The sequence below is a fragment of the Agelaius phoeniceus genome, chromosome 3 (assembly GCF_051311805.1).
Source record: "Agelaius phoeniceus isolate bAgePho1 chromosome 3, bAgePho1.hap1, whole genome shotgun sequence".
Classification (NCBI taxonomy): domain Eukaryota; kingdom Metazoa; phylum Chordata; class Aves; order Passeriformes; family Icteridae; genus Agelaius; species Agelaius phoeniceus.
In genome coordinates, this window is record NC_135267.1 from 2540745 (window position 1) to 2563849 (window position 23105).

The 23105-nt window shown below is 44.2% G+C and overlaps 1 protein-coding gene across 3 annotated transcripts in view; it reads right to left on the reverse strand.

The window, feature by feature from the left end:
- The window catches only part of ELP3 (elongator acetyltransferase complex subunit 3), a 154964-nt gene that overhangs the window by 64291 nt on the left and 67568 nt on the right, over positions 1 to 23105 (reverse strand). For all 3 annotated transcript variants that reach the window (XM_077176464.1, XM_077176463.1, XM_077176465.1), the window contains exons 8-9: positions 19072 to 19233; positions 9264 to 9390 (exon numbers count right to left, since the gene is read on the reverse strand). In XM_077176464.1, coding sequence (XP_077032579.1) covers positions 9264 to 9390; positions 19072 to 19233 — 289 coding nt within the window. The remainder of the gene's footprint in view (positions 1 to 9263; positions 9391 to 19071; positions 19234 to 23105) is intronic.

Sequence of the window (23105 nt, forward strand, 5' to 3'; positions counted from 1 at the left end):
GGAATTTTCAGGCTGAACTCATTCAGTGATTGTGTTTTATTTAAAGAACACAGGAGTGGCTCTGCAGATGGGAATAAAAAAATCTCTTTAGCTCAATACTTGTCCCCATGAAATGGCCCTGCCTGTGGTTTTACCCTCATAATTTTATTTTATTTTATTTTATTTTATTTTATTTTATTTTATTTTTGACTATTTATTTAAATATTTATTTCTATTATAAATATTATTTATTTTATTTTATTTTATTTTATTTTATTTTATTTTATTTTATTTTATTTTTGACTATTTATTTAAATATTTATTTCTATTATAAATATTATTTATTTTATTTTATTTTATTTTTGACTATTTATTTAAATATTTATTTCTATTATAAATATTTTTTATTTTATTTTAGTGAGATTTTAGATGGACACACACAGCATTTCCTCAAGAAAAAAAAGAACTTTTTCCCATCTGATGGTTCTGGGCAACATCCACCCTCCTGTGACACTCCAAACTCCCAATTTTCTGCCTCTCTTCCCTGTTTTTCCTTTTTCCCCAGATTTATTTCACCTCTGAGGGGTCTGTTTGAGGTGGGCTCAGAGCCAGGAGGAAGAGCACCAATAACCCACACAAGCAAATCCCATAAAAATAAAATAAAGCCAGGCACAGCAATGTTCTCCCAATTAATAAATCTGTTATTTATAACGTATAAATATATATGAATGTACAAAATGTACCATAAATAACAGATATATACATATTTTTGAGCATTATTAGGAATATTCACCCCAGAGCAGCCAAATCTGTGATTCTCCAACTTCCACCAAGCGAGGAATTAACACCTCGGGAATTCTCCAGCCTCCCAAAACTTTTTAAACTTAATTTAATTTAATTTAAATATTTTATTTTAATTTTTTTAAATTTTATTTTAAATTTTTAAATTTTTTTTGCTCCAATCCAACACTCTGCTTGCCAAATGTGGATCCTCTCCTCCCAGAGCAGCCAAATCTGTGATTCTCCAATTTCCACCGAGCGAGGAATTAACACCTCAGGAATTCTCCAGCCTCCCAAAACTTTTAAATTTAATTAATTAAATTAAATTTAATTTAAATATTTTATTTTTTTAATTTTTTTATTTTATTTTTAAATTTTTTTTATTTTTTTGCTCCAATCCAGCATTCTGCTTGCCAAATGTGATTCATGGATCCTCCCAAGCATTTCCCCCCCGGAGCAGCCAAATCTGTGATTCTCCAATGTTGGGTTTTTTGGTTTCGTTTTTTTTTTTTAAATATTTTTTAAATTTAATTTTTAAATTTTTTTGCTCCAATCCAACATTCCTCTTGCCAAATGTGATTCATGGATCCTCCCAAGCATTTCCCCCCCGAGAGCAGCCAAATCTGTGATTCTCCAATTTTGGGTTTTTTGGTTTCTTTTTTTTTTAATATTTTTTAAATTTAATTTTTTAATTTTTTTTGCTCCAATCCAACATTCTGCTTGCCAAATGTGATTCATGGATCCTCCCAAGCATTTCCCCCCGCCAGAGAAGCCAAATCTGTGATTCTCCAATTTCCACCGAGTGAGGAATTAACACCTCGGGAATTCTCCAGCCTCCCAAAACTTTTAAATTTAATTTAATTAATTTAATTTAATTTACATATTTTATTTTTTAAATTTCTTTTATTTTATTTTAAAATTTTTTTATTTTTTTGCTCCAATCCAACATTCTGCTTGCCAAATGTGATTCATGGATCCTTCCAAGCATTTCCCCCCCCCCCAGAGCAGCCAAATCTGTGATTCTCCAATTTCCACCAAGCGAGGAATTAACACCTCAGGAATTCTCTAGCCTCCCAAAACTTTTAAATTTAATTTACTTAATTGAATTTAATTTAATTTAAATATTTTATTTTTTAAATTTTTTTTAAATTTTTTTTTTTATTTTTTTTCTCCATTCCGGCATTCCGCTTGCCAAACGTAATTCATGGACTCTCTCAAGCATTTCCCCCCCAGAGCAGCCAAATCTGTGATTCTCCAATTTTGGGTTTTTTGGTTTTGTTTTTGGTGGGGTTTTTTTGTTTTTTTTTTTTTTTTTTTAAATTTAATTTTTTAATTTTTTTTGCTCCAAACCAACGTTCTGCTTGCCAAATGTGATTCATGGATCCTCCCAAGCATTTCCCCCCCCAGAGCAGCCAAATCTGTGAGTCTCCAATTTTGGGTTTTTTGGTTTTGTTTTTGGTGGGTTTTTTTTGGTTTTTTTTTTTGGTTTTTTTTTTTTGGTTTTTTTTTAATTTAATTTTTTAATTTTTTTTTGCTCCAACCCAACATTCTGCTTGCCAAATGTGATTCATGGATCCTCCCAAGCATTTCCCCCCCGGAGCAGCCAAATCTGTGAGTCTCCAATTTTGGGTTTTTTGGTTTTGTTTTTGGTGGGTTTTTTTGGTTTTTTGTTTTTTTTTTTTTTTTTTTTTTTTTTTAATTTAATTTTTTAATTTTTTTTGCTCCAATCCAAAGTTCTGCTTGCCAAATGTGATTCATGGATCCTCCCAAGCATTTCCCCCCCGGAGCAGCCTGATCCCTGCCCGGGGTGGAGCCGGGATGAGGTGTCCGCTCCGGTGACAATTCCATTATTCCCGCTGAGTCCTTGATTTATCCTGCCCGTTTTTCTAATTATCTTCTCCACCACCTGCCTGGTGAGGCTCTGCTGGGCTCTGCCTGGCTTTGGGAAAGGTTTTATTTTTTTGGAGTGTTTGTGGTCATTGAGGTTTTCCAGAGTGTGGAATGGGGTGGGGAAGCCCTGGAGGAGGAAGGAAAATCCTCCGAGGATATAAAAAGAATCAGAGGTGGGGGAAGAGGGAAGAAAAAAGCAAAGTGGAAGTGGGACAAGGGATCAGAGGGAAATTTTGCAGTGGAGGCAGGGAAAAAGGAACTTTGTGTGAAAAATCCTGGAATTGGAGAATCCCAGAATTATTTGGGTAGGAAGGGACCTGGAAGCTCATCCCATTCCCACAGGCAGGGACACTTTCCACTATTCCAGCTTGATCCAAGCTGGCCTGGGACACTCCCAGGGATGGAATTCACAGGGATGGAACCAACAGGGATGGGACCCACGGGGATGGGACCCACAGGGATGGAACCCACAGGGTTGGAACCCACAGGGATGGAATCCACAGGGATGGGATCCACAGGGATGGAATCCACAGGGGTGGGACCCACAGGGATGGGATCCACAGGGATGGAACCCACATGGGTTAAATCCAAAGGGATGGAATTCACAGGGATGGAATTCACAGGAATGGAACCCACAGGGATGGAATCCACAGGGATGGAACCCACAGGGATGGGATCCACAACCTCTCAGTGCAAAAGATCCCAGAATTATTTGGGTAGGAAGGGACCTTGAAGCTCATCCCATTCCCACAGGCAGGCAGGGACACTTTCCACTGTTCCAGCTTGCTCCAAGCTGGCCTGGGACACTCCCAGGGATGGAACCCACGGGGATGGAACCCACAGGGATGGGATCCACAGGGATGGGATCCACAGGGATGGAACCCACAGGGATGGAACCCACAGGGATGGAACCCACAGTGATGGGATCCACAGGGATGGAACCCACAGGGATGGGACCCACAGGGATGGGACCCACAGGGATGGGATCCACAGGGATGGAACCCACAGGGATGGAATCCACAACCTCCCAGTGCAAAAAATCCCAAAATTATTTGGCATTAAAGCTCATCCCATTCCCACAGGCAGGCAGGGACACTTTCCACTATCCCAGCTTGCTCCAAACCCTGTCCAAGCTGGCCTGGGACACTTACAGGGATGGGATCCACAGGGACAAAATCCACAGGGATGGAACCCACAGGGATGGGATCCACAGGGATGGAACCCACAGGGATGGGACCCACAGGGATGGAATCCACAACCTCCCAGTGCAAAAATTCCCAGAATTATTTGGGTTGGAAGGGACCTTAAAGCTCATCCCATTCCTGTGGGCAGGGACTATCCCAGCTTGCTCCAAACCCTGTCCAAGCTGGCCTGGGACACTTCCAGGGATGGAATCCACAGGGACAAAATCCACAGGGACGGAACCCACAGGGATGGGATCAACAGGGATGGGATCCACAGGAATGGGATCCACAGGGATGGAATTCACAGAGATGGAATTCACAGGGATGGGATCCACAGGGATGGGACCGGCAGGGATTGAAATCTACAGGGATGGAACCCACAGGGATGGAATTCACAGGGATGGGATCAACAGGTATGGAACTCACAGGGATGGGATCCACAGGGATGGAACTCACAGGGGTTAAATCCACAGGGATGGAAACCTCTGGGGTTAAATCCACAGGGATAGGATCCACAGGGGTGAAATCCACAGGGATTGAAATCTACAGGGATGGAACCCACAGGGATAAAATCGACAGGGCTGGAAACCTCAGGGATGGGATCCACAGGGATGGGATCCACAGGGATGAAATCTACAGGGAGGGGATCCACAGGGATGGGATCCACAGGGATGGAACCCACAGGGATGGAACCCACAGGGATTAAAATCTACAGGGATGGACTCCACGGGGACACAAACCCCCGACCTCTCAGCGCAAAACCAATTTAGCAATAAAAACCACAGACACGGCCCCCGCGCCGTTGCCTGTGACAATGATTTGAGTTACTGGGCACTGAGGCAGCTGCTGCTCACCCCCGGAGCTCACAGGGGGCTCGGGGTCAGCGCTGGCAGAGGGAGCAGCCACAGCAGGAGCTGGGAATCGATCGGGCAGCAGGGACAGGCAGAGGCGACCCGGCTCCCCCCGGAGCTGTCACGACCCGCCCGGGGTGAAGAAGCACCCGGCGCTTTTCTGGCACCATCAGCACCATCAGCAGATATTCCCCTCCCAGGAGGAAGCCCTGGATTTATTGTTATTATTGTTATTATTGTTATTATTGTTATTTTTGTTATTATTGTTATTTTTGTTATTATTGTTATTATTGTTATTATTGTTATTATTGTTATTATTGTTATTATTGTTATTTTTGTTATTATTGTTATTATTGTTATTATTGTTATTATTGTTATAATTTCAACTGAAGGCGCTCGGAAGTTCCAAAGTCAAGCGGGTTCCTTTGTGCCCGACTTTCTGCCGGCGGGAGAGGGGGAGGGCTCACCAAAAATGAAATTATTTTGCTCCAATTTCATTAGAACTGCCCCAAAATCAAAGGTTTGTCAAGATCCCTGGAAAGCCACGGGTTTGCTGTCCCAAAAAAGAGAAAGAATTGGAGCGTTGGGGGTGCTCACTTGGAAAAGAAAAGGATCCAGGGAGATCTTGGAGGCTTTTCCAGAGCCTGAAGGGGCTCCAGGAGAGCTGGAGAGGGACAAGGGATGGAGGGACAGGGGACAGGGAATGGCTTCCTGCTGGGAAAGGGGGGATTGGGGTGGGGTTTGGGAAGGAATTCCTGGCTGGGCTGGCATTCCCAGAGAATCCCTGCACCCCTGAAGTGTCAAGGAGAGGTTGGAGCAATCTGGGATCAGGGAATGTGTTGGGCTTGGGATGGGGTGGGATTGAAGGTCCATGGATCCCATCCCAAACCATTCCGGGATCCAGGACACTCAGGATCCATCCCAAGGGATTTTGATGGGATTTGGGGATGGAAAAGGGAAGGGAGACCCTTCCTGGAGTGCCCAATTCCCAGGGAATTCCTGAAATTCCTTCCCGGAGAGGAGCTGGGATGGGGATGGATCCAATGCCAGGCTGGGAGAGCTGGGAATGGAGAGGAATTCCCTGGGAAAGGGAAAAATCCCAAAAACCCTTCAGATTTGGGAGGGATTTGGGAAGGAATTCCTGGCTGGGCTGGAATTCCCACAGAATCCCTGGGAGTGTCCAAGGAAAGGCTGGAGCAATTTGGGATCATGGGGTGGGAATGGGATGGGATTGAATGTCCATGGATCCCATCCCAAACCATTCCGGGATTCTGGGATCCAGGACACTCAGGATCCATCCCCAGGGATTTTTATGGGATTAGGGGATGGAAAAGGGAAGGGAGACCCTTCCTGTGGTCCGAAATTCCCAGGGAATTCCCAAAATTCCTTTCTGGAGAGGAGTCAGGGTTGGAAAGGGATGGGATTGAAGGTCAACGGATCCCATCTGAAGAAATCCGGGATTCTGGGATCAAGGATCCATCCTGAGGGGTTTTTATGGAATTTGGAGATGGAAAAGAGAACAGGAGTCCTGAATTCCCAGGGAATTCCTGAAATTTCTTCCCGGAGAGGAGCTGGGATGGGGATGGATCCAATGCCAGGCTGGGAGAGCTGGGAACGGAGGGAATTCCCTGGGAAAGGGAAAAATCCCAAAAAAATCCTTTAAATTTGGGAGGGATTTGGGCTGGAATTCCCAGAGAATCCCTGGGAGTGTCCAAGGAAAGGCCGGAGCAATTTGGGATCATGGGGTGGGAATGGGATGGGATTGAAGCTCCATGGATCCCATCCCAAACCATTCCGGGACTCTGGGATTGTAAGGAGACATCCCCACTTGGTTCCTCGGTAATTTTATGCAGCAGAAATTTCAACATTTTAATGTTTAAATGTTTAAAATTTAACTTTTAAAATGTTAAATATTCACCAGCCTGGACTAACGTTTACACAGAAGAAGTTTTGAAGCTTTTGAGTTTTTTGAGTTTTTTCAACTCAAAACAAGGATATGAAATTTTAAGGCAGGAAACAGAGAGTGAATCCTTGGGAATGAAGGAATTTTAGGAATGTATCTGGATATTTCTGTTATGTTCTGATTATTATATTATATTATATTATATTATATTATATTATATTAATTATAATATTATTATATTATATATGCATTACTGTTATGTTCTGACTAGTATATTATATTATATTATATTATATTATATTATATTATATTATATTATACTACTAATTATATTAATTATTATGTTGCTATATATATATTATATATATACATTTCTGTTATGTTCTGATTATTATATTATATTAATTATTATATTAATTATATTATATTATATTATATTATATTATATTATATTACATTACATTATATTATATTATATTATTAATTATATTAATTATGATGTTATTATATTCTTATATTATATATACACATTTCTGTTATGTTCTGATTATTGCATTTCTGATATTTCCCAGAGCTTTGGGAAACAAATCCATAAATTTGTTTTGGTATTTTATTCTCTGGTATTATTTTAAAAAATGAATCATGAAGCATTTAAATGATGATGAGAAAGGGGTAATGACCTTTTTTCCTTCTGTTCCTTTGCTATCCTCAACTCTTCTCCCCACCTTTATTTTCAATTCCTCCTCTCCCCAATTCCAGCCTCATCCTCAGGGATAATTGTTATTAAATTAATTTAGGATAAAGGATATTTATTATTAAATTAATTACAAAAAAATTTAAATATTTCCTCCCTCCTCAGTTTCCCACCTCAGATTTTGGTCTCCTCTTTGTTTGATCCTGCCCAGGGTTGGCTTTTCCCATTTTTTTTTGGTCATTATTCCCATTTTTCCAGCCCAAATTCCAGCCTCATCCTCATCTCCCAAATCCAAAATCTTCACCCCCTGCCTCCCCAATTTCTGGGAAATTTGTCATTAATGCACAAATGGAACCCAGGATGGCACCACCCTTCCCAGCAGAGCCCAGGAATTCGACTTTCCCAACCCATTCCCGAATTTCCTGCACTGAACCATTCCAGGAGCAGAAATTCCTTAACCACTCACTCATCACCAATGAGCAGCAAAGGATAATTATTATTAAATAATTACCAAAAAAATTGAATTATTTCCTCCCTCCTCAGTTTTCCACCTCAGATTTTGGTCTCCTCTTTGTTTGATCCTGCCCAGGGTTGGCTTTTCCCATTTTTTTTTGGTCATTATTCCCATTTTTCCAGCCGAAATTCCAGCCCAATCCCACAGAATTCCAGCTGCAATTCCATGAGATGCTGAGGGAGGAGGATTCAAGGTTTTTGCTGGGTTCTGCATTACAAAGAATTCCATGAAAATTCTGTGCCGTGTCCACACTCCACGACTCAGAGCATGCTAATAAAAATGATCTAGGAGCAGGATAATTAATACAAATAATAAAAATAATATAATTAATATAATTAATATAAATAATATAAATAATATAAATAATATAGATAATATAATTAATATAAATAATATAAATAATAAAAATAATAAAAATAATATAGATAATATAATTAATATAAATAATATAAATAATATAAATAATATAAATAATATAAATAATATAAATAATATAAATAATCCCTGGAGCAGGAATTTGGAATTTTTGACTCCTCACTTGCAGTCCCTCACCTTAGCCAAGAACCAAGACATTTTATTTAGGAAAAACTCAAGGAATTCTCCACAAAACCCCTCAGAAAAAGGTTCCTACCCCAGCTTTCAGGATCCCCTCCCTGCCCTGTACAGCTGCATTTTCCACAAGTGTTTTTTTTGCTTTCTGCCTGTATTTTTTAATCAATATATTTCATTACACTGATATTTCTTAGTGCCAGACAGCGCCCAGCCCAACCTTCCCCTGGGATTCCTCCAGCACGACTCCAATTTCTGCACTATTTAAAAAAAAAAAATAATAAAAAGAAAACCACCCAATTTTGACTCAGATGAGAAAAAATAAAAAACACAACAAAACCTGAAAATCTCCCAGAGTGTTTCAATCATTGCACTGCTCACCATTTGCTCTTTATTCCTCATCACTGCAATTTTCCCCAGGAATAATTTGATATTTCCTTCCACATCACTGACAAAGAAATTGAGCCAAAATGCTTTTATAACACACACACACACGCTCACTCTAATTTTGCAATTAATTTGCAATTAATTACCTTCCAGAGGGGATTTTTTTTTTTTTAAAAATTGGAATTGTGTCTTCCTCCAAATCCAAGAGGGAAAACCACCTTGGAAAGAAGCAGCAAATATGGGAAGAGCTGCTTCCCACAGGGACCCCAGTGACTCAGGCTTGCATGAGACACAGATACAATTTTCTGCATGAAGTGCTTCAACAAATCTCTTTTTTTTTTTCACCTTATTTTTAAAAAAAAAAAAAGATTTTAAAATTGTTTGCCCTTTAGAAAACAAATCTGGGAACCGAGCAGGGAGTTTTCCATGGGGAAAAAAAGCGGGAATTGAGCAGGGAGTTTTCCATGGGGAAAAAAGTGGGAATTGATGTTTTTTTGGTGTTTTTTTGTGTTTTTTTTTAAAGAATACTCACAAAAAACTGGTCCATGTCCCTTTCCAGCCCCATGTTGGGCAAGTCTGGCATCATGTGGGCCACGACCTTGAAGCCAGCATCCTTGGCCAGGTGGAAGGACTCACAGACAGCCTTCACCGTGTGACCCCTGGGGACACAGGGAAAAGGGTCAGGAAAGGCAGGAAAAGTCACTTTTGAGTCCAGCTGGGATTGTCCCCCCTGGGAGGGTGAGTTTGGGGGTGGGTGGAGGGGAAAATGAGCCCAGATGGGGTTTGGGGGGTGCTGGAAGGGGTAAATGGGCAGGAAGGGAGGTGAGCAGGGGGCTCTGGGGACAGGAAAAGCTGCTGGGGTCCAGGGTTGGTGGCACTCAGAGAGAAAAACAGGAATAAAAACATAAATACATTATTTATAATTATATTTATATTTATATTTTGGAATAAAAACATTGGGAAAGGAGAGAAGGGATGGGAAGGAGGAAAAGCAGCCAACCTGAAAATCTCCCCAAAAATCCCTTCTGGAAAAACAGGAATCACCCCAAATCTTGGGATTCCAGAAGGGTTCCACACTGACAGAACCCAAACCTGGTTCTGCAGGAGCCTGGGGGGATTTGGGGCCTAAATGGGATTTTTTACTATTGAAATTGTGAATTCTGTGGGAAAGGAGCTGCCCCAAGCATCCAGACACAGAAATCTGGGAGAGCTGCTGGGATCCAGTCTGGAAATCCAGGTTGGTGGCACTCAGAGAAAAACCAGGAATAAAACCATAAATACAACAGGAAATAAAAACATTGGGAAAGGAGAGAAGGGATGGGAATGAGGGAAAGCAGCCAACCTGAAAATCTCCCCAAAAATCCCTTCTGGAAAAACAGGAATCACCCCAAATCCTGGGACTCCAGGAGGGTTCCACACTGACAGAACCCAAACCTGGTTCTCATGGAGCCTGGGGGCATTTGGAGCCTAAATGGGATTTGTTGAATATTGAAATTGTGAATTCTGTGGGAAAGGAGCTGCCCCAAGCATCCAGACACGGAAATCTGGGAGAGCTGCTGGGATCCAGTCTGGAAATCCAGGTTGGTGTCACTCAGAGAAAAACAGGAATAAAACCATAAATACAACAGGAAATAAAAACATTGGGAAAGGAGAGAAGGGATGGGAAGGAGGAAAAGCAGCCAACCTGAAAATCTCCCCAAAAATCCCTTCTGGAAAAACAGGAATCACCCCAAATCTTGGGATTCCAGGAGGGTTCCACACTGACAGAACCCAAACCCGGTTCTGCAGGAGCCTGGGGGGATTTGGAGCCTAAAAGGGTTTTTTATTATTGAAATTGTGAATTCTGTGGGAAAGGAGCTGCCCCAAGGATCCAGACACAGAAATTTGGGAGAGCAGCTGGAATCCAGTCTGGAAATCCAGGTTGGTGGCACTCAGAGAAAAACGGGAATAAAACCATAAATACAACAGGAAATAAAAACATTGGGAAAGGAGAGAAGGGATGGGAATGAGGGAAAGCAGCCAACCTGAAAATCACCCCAAAAATCCCTTCTGGAAAAACAGGAATCACCCCAAATTCTGGGATTCCAGGAGGGTTCCACACTGACAGAACCCAAACCCCAGATCTGCAGGAGCCTGGGGGCATTTGGAGCCTAAATGGGGTTTGTTGAATATTGAAATTGTGAATTCTGTGGGAAAGGAGCTGCCCCAAGGATCCAGACACAGAAATTTGGGAGAGCTGCTGGAATCCAGTCTGGAAATCCAGGTGGGTGTCACTCAGAAAAAAAAGGGAAATAAAAAAAAAAAATACGACAGGAATAAAAACATTGGGAAAGGAGAGAAGGGATGGGAACGAGGAAAAGCAGCCAACCTGAAAATCTCCCCAAAAATCCCATCTGGAAAAACAGGAATCACCCCAAAATTTGGGATTCCACACTGACAGAACCCAAACCCCAGATCTGCAGGAGCCTGGGGGGATTTGGGGCCTAAATGGGGTTTGTTGAATATTGAAATTGTGAATTCTGTGGGAAAGGAGCTGCCCCAAGCATCCAGACACAGAAATTTGGGAGAGCTGCTGGAATCCAGTCTGGAAATCCAGGTGGGTGTCACTCAGAGAAAAAAAACAGGGGAATAAAACCATAAATACAACAGGAATAAAAACATTGGGAAAGGAGAGAAGGGATGGGAATGAGGGAAAGCAGCCAACCTGAAAATCTCCCCAAAAATCCCTTCTGGAGAAACAGGAATCCCCCCAAATCCTGGGATTCCAGGAGGGTTCCATGTTCTGCCCCCCTGACACCAACCCAGACCTGGTTCTGATGGAGCCTGGGGGGATTTGGAGCCCCAAAAGGGCCGAATTTCCCACAGTTCTGGAGAAAATCCCATTTTTCCATCACCTCCCATCAGGAGATTCCCACCAAAGCAGAAAATCCTGCCCCAGAATCCTGGCTCTGTCCCACATTCCTGGACATTCCAGGGCACCTCCAGCCCTGCTTTCCTCCAACTCCTGGAATTCCAATTCCTCCCAGTTCCTCCCTATTGGAATTCCAATTCCATTTCCATTTCTAATTCCAATTCCAATTCCAATTCCAATTCCATTTCCATTTCTAATTCCAATTCCAATTCCAATTCCAATTCCATTTCCATTTCTAATTCCAATTCCAATTCCAATTCCAATTCCATTTCCAACTCCAATTCCAATTCCCAATTCCACCTGCAATTCCAATTCCATTTCCATTCCCATTTCCACTTCTCATTTCCAATTCCTCCCTATTGGAATTCCAATTCCAATTCCAATTGCAATTTTTAATTCCAATTCAAATTCCAATTCCATTTCCATTTCCAATTCCCAATTCCATTTCCAACTCCAATTCCAACTCCAATGCCTCAAAATTCCTCCCTATTGGAATTCCATTTCCATTTCCAATTCCATTTCCATTTCTAATTCCTCACAATTCCTCCCTATTGGAATTCCATTTCCATTTCCATTTCCAATTCCAATTCCTCCCAACTCCTGGAATTCCAATTCCTCCCTATCGGAATTCCAATTCCAATTCCAATTCCTCCCTACTGGAATTCCAACTCCATTTCCATTTCCAATTCCATTTCCCTTTCCCAATTCAAATTCCATTTCTATTTCCAATTCCAATTCCTCCCAAGCCTTGAATTCCAATTCCATTTCCAATTCCAATTCCCCCCAACTCCTGGAATTCCAATTCCTCTCTAGTGGAATTCCATTTCCAATTCCAATTCCTCCCTACTGGAATTCCAACTCCATTTCCAATTCCACTTCCATTTCCATTTCCATTTCCATTTCCAATTCCAATTCCAATTCCATTTCCACTTCCATTTCCAGTTCCAATTCCTCCCAACTCCAATTCCAATTCCAATTCCAATTCCATTTCCAATTCCAATTCCTCCCTACTGGAATTCCAACTCCATTTCCATTTCCCTTTCCCAATCCCAATTCCATTTCTCTTTCCCAATTCCATTTCCATTTCCATTTCCAGTTCCTCCCAATTGGAATTCCAATTCCAATTCCAATTCCTCCCTACTGGAATTCCAACTCCATTTCCATTTCCAATTCCATTTCCCTTTCCCAATTCAAATTCCATTTCTATTTCCAATTCCAACCCCAATTCCTCCCAAGCCTTGAATTCCCATTCATCCCAACTCCTGGAATTTCAATTCCTCCCAATTGGAATTCCAATTCCAATTCCAATTCCTCCCTACTGGAATTCCAACTCCATTTCCATTTCCAATCCCATTTCCCTTTCCCAATTCCAATCCCAATTCCATTTCCATTTCCCTTTCCCAATTCCAATCCCAATTCCATTTCCGTTTCCCAATCCCAATCCCAATTCCATCTCCCAATTCCAATTCCATTTCCAATTCCAATTCCAATTCCAATTCCTCCCAAGCCTTGAATTCCCATTCCTCCCAACTCCTGGAATTCCAATTCCATTTCCAATCCCAATTTCATTTCCATTTCCAATTCCAATTCCATTTCCCTTTCCCTTTCCCAATCCCAATTCCATTTTCATTTCCCAATTCCAATCCCATTTCCCTTTCCCAATCCCAATTCCATTTCCAATTCCAATTCCATTTCCCTTTCCCTTTCCCAATTCCATTTCCCTTTCCCAATCCCAATTCCAATTCCATTTCCCTTTCCCAATCCCAATCCCAATCCCAATCCCATTTCCCTTTCCCAATCCCAATCCCATTCCCCTTTCCCAATTCCAATCCCAATCCCATTTCCCTTTCCCAATCCCAATCCCATTTCCCTTTCCCAATCCCATTCCCCTTTCCCAATCCCAATCCCATTTCCCTTTCCCATTTCCATTCCCTTTCCCAATCCCATTCCCCTTTCCCAATCCCAATCCCATTTCCCTTTCCCATTTCCATTCCCTTTCCCAATCCCATTCCCCTTTCCCAATCCCAATCCCATTTCCCTTTCCCATTTCCCTTTCCCAATCCCATTTCCCTTTCCCATTTCCCTTTCCCAATCCCAATCCCAATCCCCTTTCCCAATCCCAATCCCATTTCCCTTTCCCATTTCCATTTCCAATTCCCTTTCCCAATCCCATTTCCCTTTCCCAATCCCAATCCCATTTCCCTTTCCCAATCCCATTTCCCTTTCCCAATCCCAATCCCATTTCCCTTTCCCATTTCCCAATCCCATTCCCATTTCCATCTCCTCCCACCCCCTGGAATTCCTGCCCCAACCCCATGAGCTCTGCAGGTGATTTTTTTCCCCCTTTTCTCCAAATCCCTCTGGATACAAACCCCAATTCCCTTTGGGGCATCCCTGGGTTCATTTACCAGAATTAATTTAATTTATTTTTTTATTTTTTTAAGGATTTTTCCCTCCCTCTCTGCCAGAAGATCCAATCCCCCCCATCCCCCCTATACAGCTTTAAACCCATTTTCATTTCTGATTTTTCTTTTTTCCCAGGACCATTCCAGTGTTTTCCTGCGACTCCTCAAGGACAGCATCACTCAAGAACCCAGAGCAGCCTGAGGGGGAAGCAAACAGGAGCTTTGCTTCATAAATAAAAATTATTTTCTTATTAGAAGTGGAATTGGAGCTGCATCAATAACTCGATTATTTGATGTTCTTGAATATTTTTCTGCCTGGCAGCCACCGAAAGCACTCAGAAAACCTCACTAATGACTTATGGAACATAATAGAAAAGTAATTTCCAAACTGTTCCCCCTAATTGGTTGGAATCTGACATTTTGCTGCCGGGGAAATATTAAAAAGTTTCAAGCCCAAAAAAAAAAAACCAAAAAACCCAAAACCCAACGCACACAAAGCACAACAGGAGCGAAACGAGGTCGTTTCAACAGGAAAAAATAAAACCCCAAAAAACCACAAATCACCTTTTTCTTCAAGTGCATTTCAAGTCATTGCTCTAAAAATTAGGAGAGGTTGAGGAAGTTTTTAGAAATTCTAAAATTCAGGGCAAGGAGCTCTGGGAAAAGCCTTGAAAGTTGAATTTGAGGTGGAAAAGGAAATGGGTTTTAAGATTTAAAAATGGGTATTTGGGGAAAAAATGGGTTTTAAGATTTAAAAATGGATTTTAAGATTTAAAAATGGGTATTTGGGGAAAAATGGGTTTTAAGATTTTAAAATGGGTATTTGGGGAAAAAATGGGTTTAAAGATTTAAAAATGGATTTTAAGATTTAAAAATGGGTATTTGGGAAAAAATGGGTTTTAAGATTTAAAAATGGATTTTAAGATTTAAAAATTGGTATTTGGGGAAAAAAGGGGTTTTAAGATTTAAAAATGGATTTTAAGATTTAAAAATGGGTATTGGGGAAAAAATGGATTTTAAGATTTAAAAATGGGTATTTGGGGAAGATATGGATTTAAAGATTTAAAAATGGATTTTTTTTGAGGAAAAATGGATTTTAAGATTTAAAAATGGGTATCTGGGGGAAAAATGGATTTTAAAATTTAAAAATGGGTATTGGGGAAAAAATGGGTTTTAAGATTTAAAAATGGATTTTAAGGTTTAAAAATGGGCAGTTGGGGAAAAAATGGATTTTAAGATTTAAAAATGGATTTATTTTTTTAATGGATTTTTTTTATTTAAAAATGGAATTTCTGGGGGAAGAAATGGATTTTAAGATTTAAAAACAGGTGTTTGGGGGAAAAAGGATTTTAAGATTTAAAAATGGACTTTTTGGGGGGGAAAATGGATTCTAAGATTTAAAAATGGATTTTTGGGGAGAAAAAAAGGATTTTAAGAGCTGATGAGGAATGAATTGTTAAATTGATAATACATAAATATTTATTTTTAAATAAAAATTTTAAAATAAATAATATTTTAAAAATAAAAATGGTGGCATTAGGAAAAGAAGCATTCAGCACAGGGAAAGAATGAATATATTAAAAAAAAAAAAGAGGTTGACAATATAGGGAAGAATAGAGACAATAAAATAAAGAGTAGAACACAGGAAAGAAAGAATAAATAAAAACAAGAGGTGGAAAATACAGAGGAAGAATGGATACATTAATAAAATAAAGAGTAAAACACAGGGAAAAATGAATAAATAAAAACAAAAAGGGGGAAATAGAGGGAAAGAATGGATGCATTAAAAAAAAAGAGTGTGAAACACAGGTGGGACGGTGTCCCTGACCTGGGATGGGGTCCCTGGAATGGTGTCCCTGGAATGGTGTCCCTGGGATGGTGTCCCTGACCTGGGAAGGTGTCCCTGACCTGGGAAGGTGTCCCTGGGAAGGTGTCCCTGACCTGGAATGGTGTCCCTGACCTGTTGGTGTCCCTGGGAAGGTGTCCCTGACCTGTTGGTGTCCCTGGCCAACTGCAATGGTGTCCCTGACCTGGGATGGTGTCCCTGGGATGGTGTCCCTGACCTGGAATGCTGTCCCTGCCCTGGGATGGGGTCCCTGACCTGTTGGTGTCCCTGGGATGGTGTCCCTGCCCTGGGGTGGTGTCCCCTGACCTGTTGGTGTCCCTGACATGTTGGAGCCCCTGGGATGGTGTCCCTGGCCTGGGGTGGTGTCCCTGGGAGGGTGTCCCTGACCTGCTGGTGTCCCTGGGAAGGAAGGTATCCCTGACCTGGGATGGTGTCCCTGGCCAGCTGCAATGGTGTCCCTGACCTGTTAAGAGCCCCTGCAATGGTGTCCCTGGCCTGGGATGGTGTCCCTGGAATGGTGTCCCTGATGTGGGAAGGTGTCCCTGACCTGCTGGAGCCCCTGGAATGGTGTCCCTGCCCTGTTGGTGTCCCTGGGAAGGTGTCCCTGCCCTGGGATGGTGTCCCTGACCTGTTGGTGTCCCCAGGATGGTGTCCCTGACCTGGAATGGTGTCCCTGGGATGGTGTCCCTGGGATGGTGTCCCTGGCCTGTTGGTGTCCCTGACCAGCTGGGATGGTGTCCCTGGCCAGCTGGGATTTCCTGGAATGGTGTCCCTGGGCAGCTGCAATGGTGTCCCTGGCCTGGGAAGGTGTCCCTGACGTGGGATGGTGTCCCTCACCTGTTGGTGTCCCCAGGATGGTGTCCCTGACCAGCTGGAATGGTGTCCCTGACCAGCTGGGATGGTGTCCCTGACCTGTTGGTGTCCCCAGGATGGTGTCCCTGCCCTGTTGGAGCCCCTGGAATGGAGCCCCTGATGTGGGAAGGTGTCCCTGCCCTGTTGGTGTCCCTGGGATAGTGTCCCTGGCCTGGGATGGTGTCCCTGGCCAGCTGGGATGGTGTCCCTGACCTGTTGGTGTCCCTGCCCTGTTGGTGTCCCTGAACAAGGACAGTGTCCCTGCCCTGTTGGTGTCCCTGGGATGGTGTCCCTGACCTAGAACGGTGTCCCTGACCTGTTGGTGTCCCTGGGATGGTGTCCCTGACCTGTTGGTGTCCCCGGCCAGCTGCAATGGTGTCCCTGACCTGTTAAGAACCCCTGGAATGGTGTCCCTGGCCTGGAATGGTGTCCCTGATGAGGGAAGGTGTCCCTGCCCTGTTGGTGTCCCTGGGAAGGTGTCCCTGCCCTGGGGTGGTGTCCCTGCCCTGTTGGTGTCCCTGACATGTTGGAGCCCCTGGGATGGTGTCCCTGACCTGTTGGTGTCCCCAGGAAGGTGTCCCTGGGATGGTGTCCCTGGCAAGGTGTCCCTGACCTGGAATGGTGTCCCTGCCCTGTTGGTGTCCCCAGGAAGGTGTCCCTGCCCTGTTGGTGTCCTTGGAATGGTGTCCCTGCCCTAGAACGGTGTCCCTGCCCTAGAACGGTGTCCCTGCCCTGTTGGTGTCCCTGGCCACGTCCTCATAGACGCTCTGCACGCCGATCTCCAGGCGGGTGCAGCCGTAGCCCAGCAATGGTGTCCCTGCCCTGTTGGTGTCCCCAGGAAGGTGTCCCTGCCCTGGGAAGGTGTCCCTGCCCTGGAATGGTGTCCCCAGGAAGGTGTCCCTGCCCTGGGGAGGTGTCCCTGACCTGTTGGTGTCCCCAGGAAGGTGTCCCTGCCCTGTTGGTGTCCCTGACCTGTTGGTGTCCCTGGCCACATCCTCGTAGACGCTCTGCACGCCGATCTCCAGGTGGGTGCAGCCGTAGCCCAGCTGCAATGGTGTCCCTGCCCTAGAACAGTGTCCCTGCCCTGCCATGGTATCCCTGCCCTAGAAAAGTGTCCCTGCCCTGGGATGGTGTCCCTGCCCTGTTGGTGTCCCTGGCCACGTCCTCGTAGACGCTCTGCACGCCGATCTCCAGGCGGGTGCAGCCGTAGCCCAGCAATGGTGTCCCTGATGAGGGATGGTGTCCCTGCCCTGTTGGTGTCCCCAGGAAGGTGTCCCTGCCCTGTTGGTGTCCCCAGGAAGGTGTCCCTGACCTGGGGTGGTGTCCCTGCCCTGGAATGGTGTCCCCAGGAAGGTGTCCCTGCCCTGTTGGTGTCCCTGACCTGTTGGTGTCCCTGGCCACATCCTCATAGACGCTCTGCACGCCGATCTCCAGGCGGGTGCAGCCGTAGCCCAGCAATGGTGTCCCTGCCCTGGGATGGTGTCCCCAGGAAGGTGTCCCTGCCCTGGGATGGTGTCCCTGCCCTGGGAAGGTGTCCCTGCCCTGTTGGTGTCCCTGGAATGGTGTCCCTGCCCTGCTGGTGTCCCTGACCTGTTGGTGTCCCTGACCTGTTGGTGTCCCTGGAATGGTGTCCCTGCCCTGCTGGTGTCCCTGCCCTGTTGGTGTCCCTGCCCTAGAACAGTGTCCCTGACCTGTTGGTGTCCCTGGCCACGTCCTCGTAGACGCTCTGCACGCCGATCTCCAGGCAGGTGCAGCCGTAGCCCAGCAATGGTGTCCCTGATGAGGGATGGTGTCCCTGCCCTGTTGGTGTCCCCAGGAAGGTGTCCCTGCCCTGGGGTGGTGTCCCTGCCCTGTTGGTGTCCCCGGGAAGGTGTCCCTGGCCTAGAACAGTGTCCCTGACCTGTTGGTGTCCCTGCCCTGAGGTGGTGTCCCTGACCTGTTGGTGTCCCTGGCCACGTCCTCGTAGACGCTCTGCACGCCGATCTCCAGGCAGGTGCAGCCGTAGCCCAGCAATGGTGTCCCTGATGAGGGATGGTGTCCCTGCCCTGTTGGTGTCCCCAGGAAGGTGTCCCTGCCCTGGGGTGGTGTCCCTGCCCTGTTGGTGTCCCCAGGAAGGTGTCCCTGCCCTGGGGTGGTGTCCCTGGGAAGGTGTCCCTGCCCTAGAACAGTGTCCCTGACCTGTTGGTGTCCCTGGCCACGTCCTCATAGACGCTCTGCACGCCGATCTCCAGGCGGGTGCAGCCGTAGCCCAGCTGCAATGGTGTCCCTGCCCTAGAACAGTGTCCCTGCCCTGTTGGTGTCCCTGCCCTAGAACAGTGTCCCTGACCTGTTGGTGTCCCTGGCCACGTCCTCGTAGACGCTCTGCACGCCGATCTCCAGGCGGGTGCAGCCGTAGCCCAGCATGGCGCTCAGGTGTGGCCGCAGGCAATAGTCCGGCCGCGTCTCGATGGTGATCCCCACGCACCTGGTCAGGCTCCGCTCCGAGTACCTGCACACACACACGGCTCTGCTCAGAACACACCAGCCTGGCCTTGGGGAAACTGGGAACAGCTTCTGGGCTCTTCCAGGTCAGGGGTTTTAAGGATTAAAGGGTGAAATTTGACATTTATTCCTGTCTGAGTACCTGCAGGGAAAAATCCCATTCTTGGTTAAAATCCACCAATTTTGGGTTTCAAGTGAACTCAGGAAGAGTTTCTGGTGCCTTCCAGGTGAGGGTTTTTAAGAATGAAAAGGTAAAATTTAACATTTATTCCTGTCCAAGTACCTGTACAGAAAAATCCCATTCTTGGGTAAAATCCACCAGTTTTGGGTTTTAAGTGAACATGGGGAGAGTTTCTGGTGTCCTTTTAAGGGTTAAAGGGTAAAATTTAACCTTTACTCATCTCCTGCAGGGAAAATCCCATTTCTGGTTAAATTCCACCAGTTCTGGGTTTAAAGTGAACATGGGGAGAGTTTCTGGTGTCCTTTTAAGGGTTAAAGGGTAAAATTTAACCTTTACTCATCTCCTGCATGGAAAAATCCCATCCTTGGGTAAAATCCACCAATTTTGGGTTTTAAGTGAATTCAGGAAGAGTTTCTGGTATGTTCCAAGTGAAGGTTTTAATGATTAAAGGGAAAAATTTAACATTAATTCCTCTCCAAGAACCTGGAGAGAAAAATCCCATTCCTGGTCAAAATCCACCAATTTGGGGTTTTAAATCACCTTGGGAGGAGTTTCTGGCATCTTCCAGGTGAGGGTTTTTAAGGATTAAAGGGTAAAATTTAACTTTTACTCCTCTCCTGCATGGAAAAATCCCATTTCTGGTTAAATTCCACCCATTCTGGGTTTTAAGTGAACTCAGGAAGAGTTTCTGGTGTCCTTTTAAGGATTAAAGGTTAAAATTTAACTTTTACTCCTCTCTTACATGGAAAAATCCCATTTCTGGATAAATTCCACCAGTTCTGGGTCTAAAGTGAATTCAGGAATAGTTTCTGGTGTGTTCCAGGTGAGGGTTTTTAAGGATTAAAGGGTAAAAATTCCTGTGGTGTTTTGGTGAAACGATGCCCAGGAATAACCATTAATCCAATCTGGGGGTTGTGGTAATTAATTAGGGTTGTAATTAATACAGCCTGGGGGTTGTTCAGGGTCAGGAAGAAGCGTGGCAGCCTGCAGGGAATTCTCAAGGATATCCATGGAAAGAAAATTCCCACAAAAATTCCCTTTGGGAGTGAGCAGTTCCCAGCCTCACTGAAGGAATCTGATAAAACCCAAATTTTTTTTTTCTGGATTTTTTAGTCCTTTTGTGCCCTTTATCACTGGAGGTCTAACGAAGATTAATTAATTACTCCAGCTGGTAAAAAAAAAATCCCCACTCTTGATGACAAATGGGAAATCACTGACCTGTGAGAGAGGGGAAAAGAAAAGGACACAAACCAAAATTCCCAGAAAATTGAGAAAATTCCTTTTCACAGGGGAATCAACTCCCTGCAGGTTTTTTTTCCTCAACTTTGAGGTGATTTTGTGACAAAATTTACGGCAGGAAGAGGAGAAAATGTTGGAACTGCAGAGAGAACCTGGAGAAATCCCAAGGCAGGATTTGGATGGGGATATCAGTCTCTGTAATGATGATTATTAATCTCACCCAAATGGTGATTTTTGGGTGTTAATGTGGAAAATGGGACACCTTGAGGAAGGCAGGGATGTTATTGCCATATCTGCACCCCCCAAATTGAAAGGATGACTCAGTTCAGGGCTTTATTAGGAGTCTGGAAAGATTCATCATCACACTGCTGGGAATTTTTGGAATGGAAAATAAAGCACAAAACACAATTTTTACCCCCCCCAAAAAAAAATCCCGATCAAAATCCTTCAAACTTCAAAAAAAAAAAGGAAAAAAAAATCCCCAAGTGGGTTCAAACTCATTAGAAAATATGAACTCCCTTCAAATGGATGTAAATACTGAGATATTTGGGGGACAGGCTGTCAGAAGAAGAATTAAAAACAACAAAAAAAAAGAGAAATAAAATAAAAATGATGTGAAACATTTCCAAGTTTGTGGCTCACTGATCTGACAGGCCAAGAGCAGCAATTGTTTCTCACGTCAGGGCAAACGCTGCCAAAGTGTGATTCATGAGCAGCAGACTCCCAAACAGCCACTCTGCCAGACGTGAGTTGCAAAAATTAAAAGAGAAAAAAAATAAATTTGGAGTGAAAAAGAGCAAAAAAAAAGTTTTCAGATAACTTGGGACAAAGGGAAGCTGCTCCTATTAACGCCAAAAATCAGGGTGGAAATAGAGAAGGGAGATAAAAATAATTAAATCATTGTGGTTTCCAGAAGAAAGAAAGAGAAATTTGATTTTTTTTTTTTTTGGGGGTTTTTTCTCCGCTCTTGGATTCAAAAGGTTCATTTGGATATTCAACATTTTCTCCTGTTTGCAAAAGGAAAATGTGTTTCATTCAGAAGCTGAGAGCAAAGGCAGGGATTGTATTGGTTTAGAAGGCAAACACAAGAAATATCAGAAGTGGACAGGAATGAAAAGCTGAATTAAAAGTGGATTTCCATAACCTGCCATTTTCTGCAGGGAATTAGCACAGAAAAGCTGAGCTGGGGATTATTACCCAGCACAAAGCTGTATTATATAACTAAATTACATTTGATATTTTATTAAAAAAAAAGAAAGAAAATCAATCTGAGGCTGTTTTCTATTCAATTTTCACATTTTGCGGTGAGCTGGAAACGCTGGAGCAGGGGTAGTTCCAAAATATGGATTTAAATCAAGGATTTTAGGGGGGTTTTAGCAAATTGTGAGGATCCCCCGGTGGAAAGCGCGGTCAGATCCGAAACTGGGATTTTCCAGGCAGGAGAGGAAGAAATAGGAAAACTGGACAAGCACCTTGATCAGTGGGAAAAGCTCCTGAATCCCAAAAATTCCAGAATGGTTTGGGCTGGAAGGGACCTCCAAGGTCATTTCAGGCACCTTCCACCATCCCAAGCTGCCCCCGGACACCTCCAGGGATGGGGCAGCCAAAAATTCCCTGGGAATTCCATTCCAGGGCCTCCCATCCTCACAGGGGGGAATTTTTTCCTATTTTTCTGAGGATTTTGGGGTGGGGATTTAGAGGTTTTTTTGGGGATTTGGAGCTTTTTTCAGGGGATTTGGTTTTTTTTTTTTTCTGGGATCACTGACAGGAATTTCTTCCAAAATTCTCCCCCCTTTCCCAGGGAATTCCCTCCATTCCCAGCTCTCCCAGCCTGGCATTGGATCCATCCCCATCCCAGCTCCTCTCTGGGAAGGAATTTTGGGAATTCCCTGGGAATTTGGGACTCCAGGAAGGGTCTCCTTTCCCTTTTCCATCCCCAAATCCCATAAAAATCCCTGGGGATGGATCCTGAGTGTCCTTGAGCCCAGAATCCCGGAATGGTTTGGGATGGGATCCATGGACCTTCAGTCCCATCCCAGTGCAACCCCTGATTCCTCTCCGGGAAGGAATTTTGGGATCCAGGAAGGAATTTTGGGATCCAGGGGATTCCCTGGGAATTCGGGACTCCAGGAAGGGTCTCCCTTCCCTTTTCCATCCCCACATCCCATAAAAATCCCTCAGGATGGATCCTGAGTGTCCTGGATCCCAGAATCCCAGAATGGTTTGGGATGGGATCCATGGACCTTCAATCCCATCCCATTCCAATCTCACAATTCTGGGATTTTCCAACCTTTCCTTGGACACTTCCAGGGACTCTCTGGGAATTCCAGCCCAGCCAGGAATTCCTTCCCAAATCCCATTTTTCCCTTTCCCAGGGAATTCCCTCCATTCCCAGCTCTCCCAGCCTGGTATTGAATCCATCCCCATCCCAGCTCCTCTCTGGGAAGGAATTTTGGGAA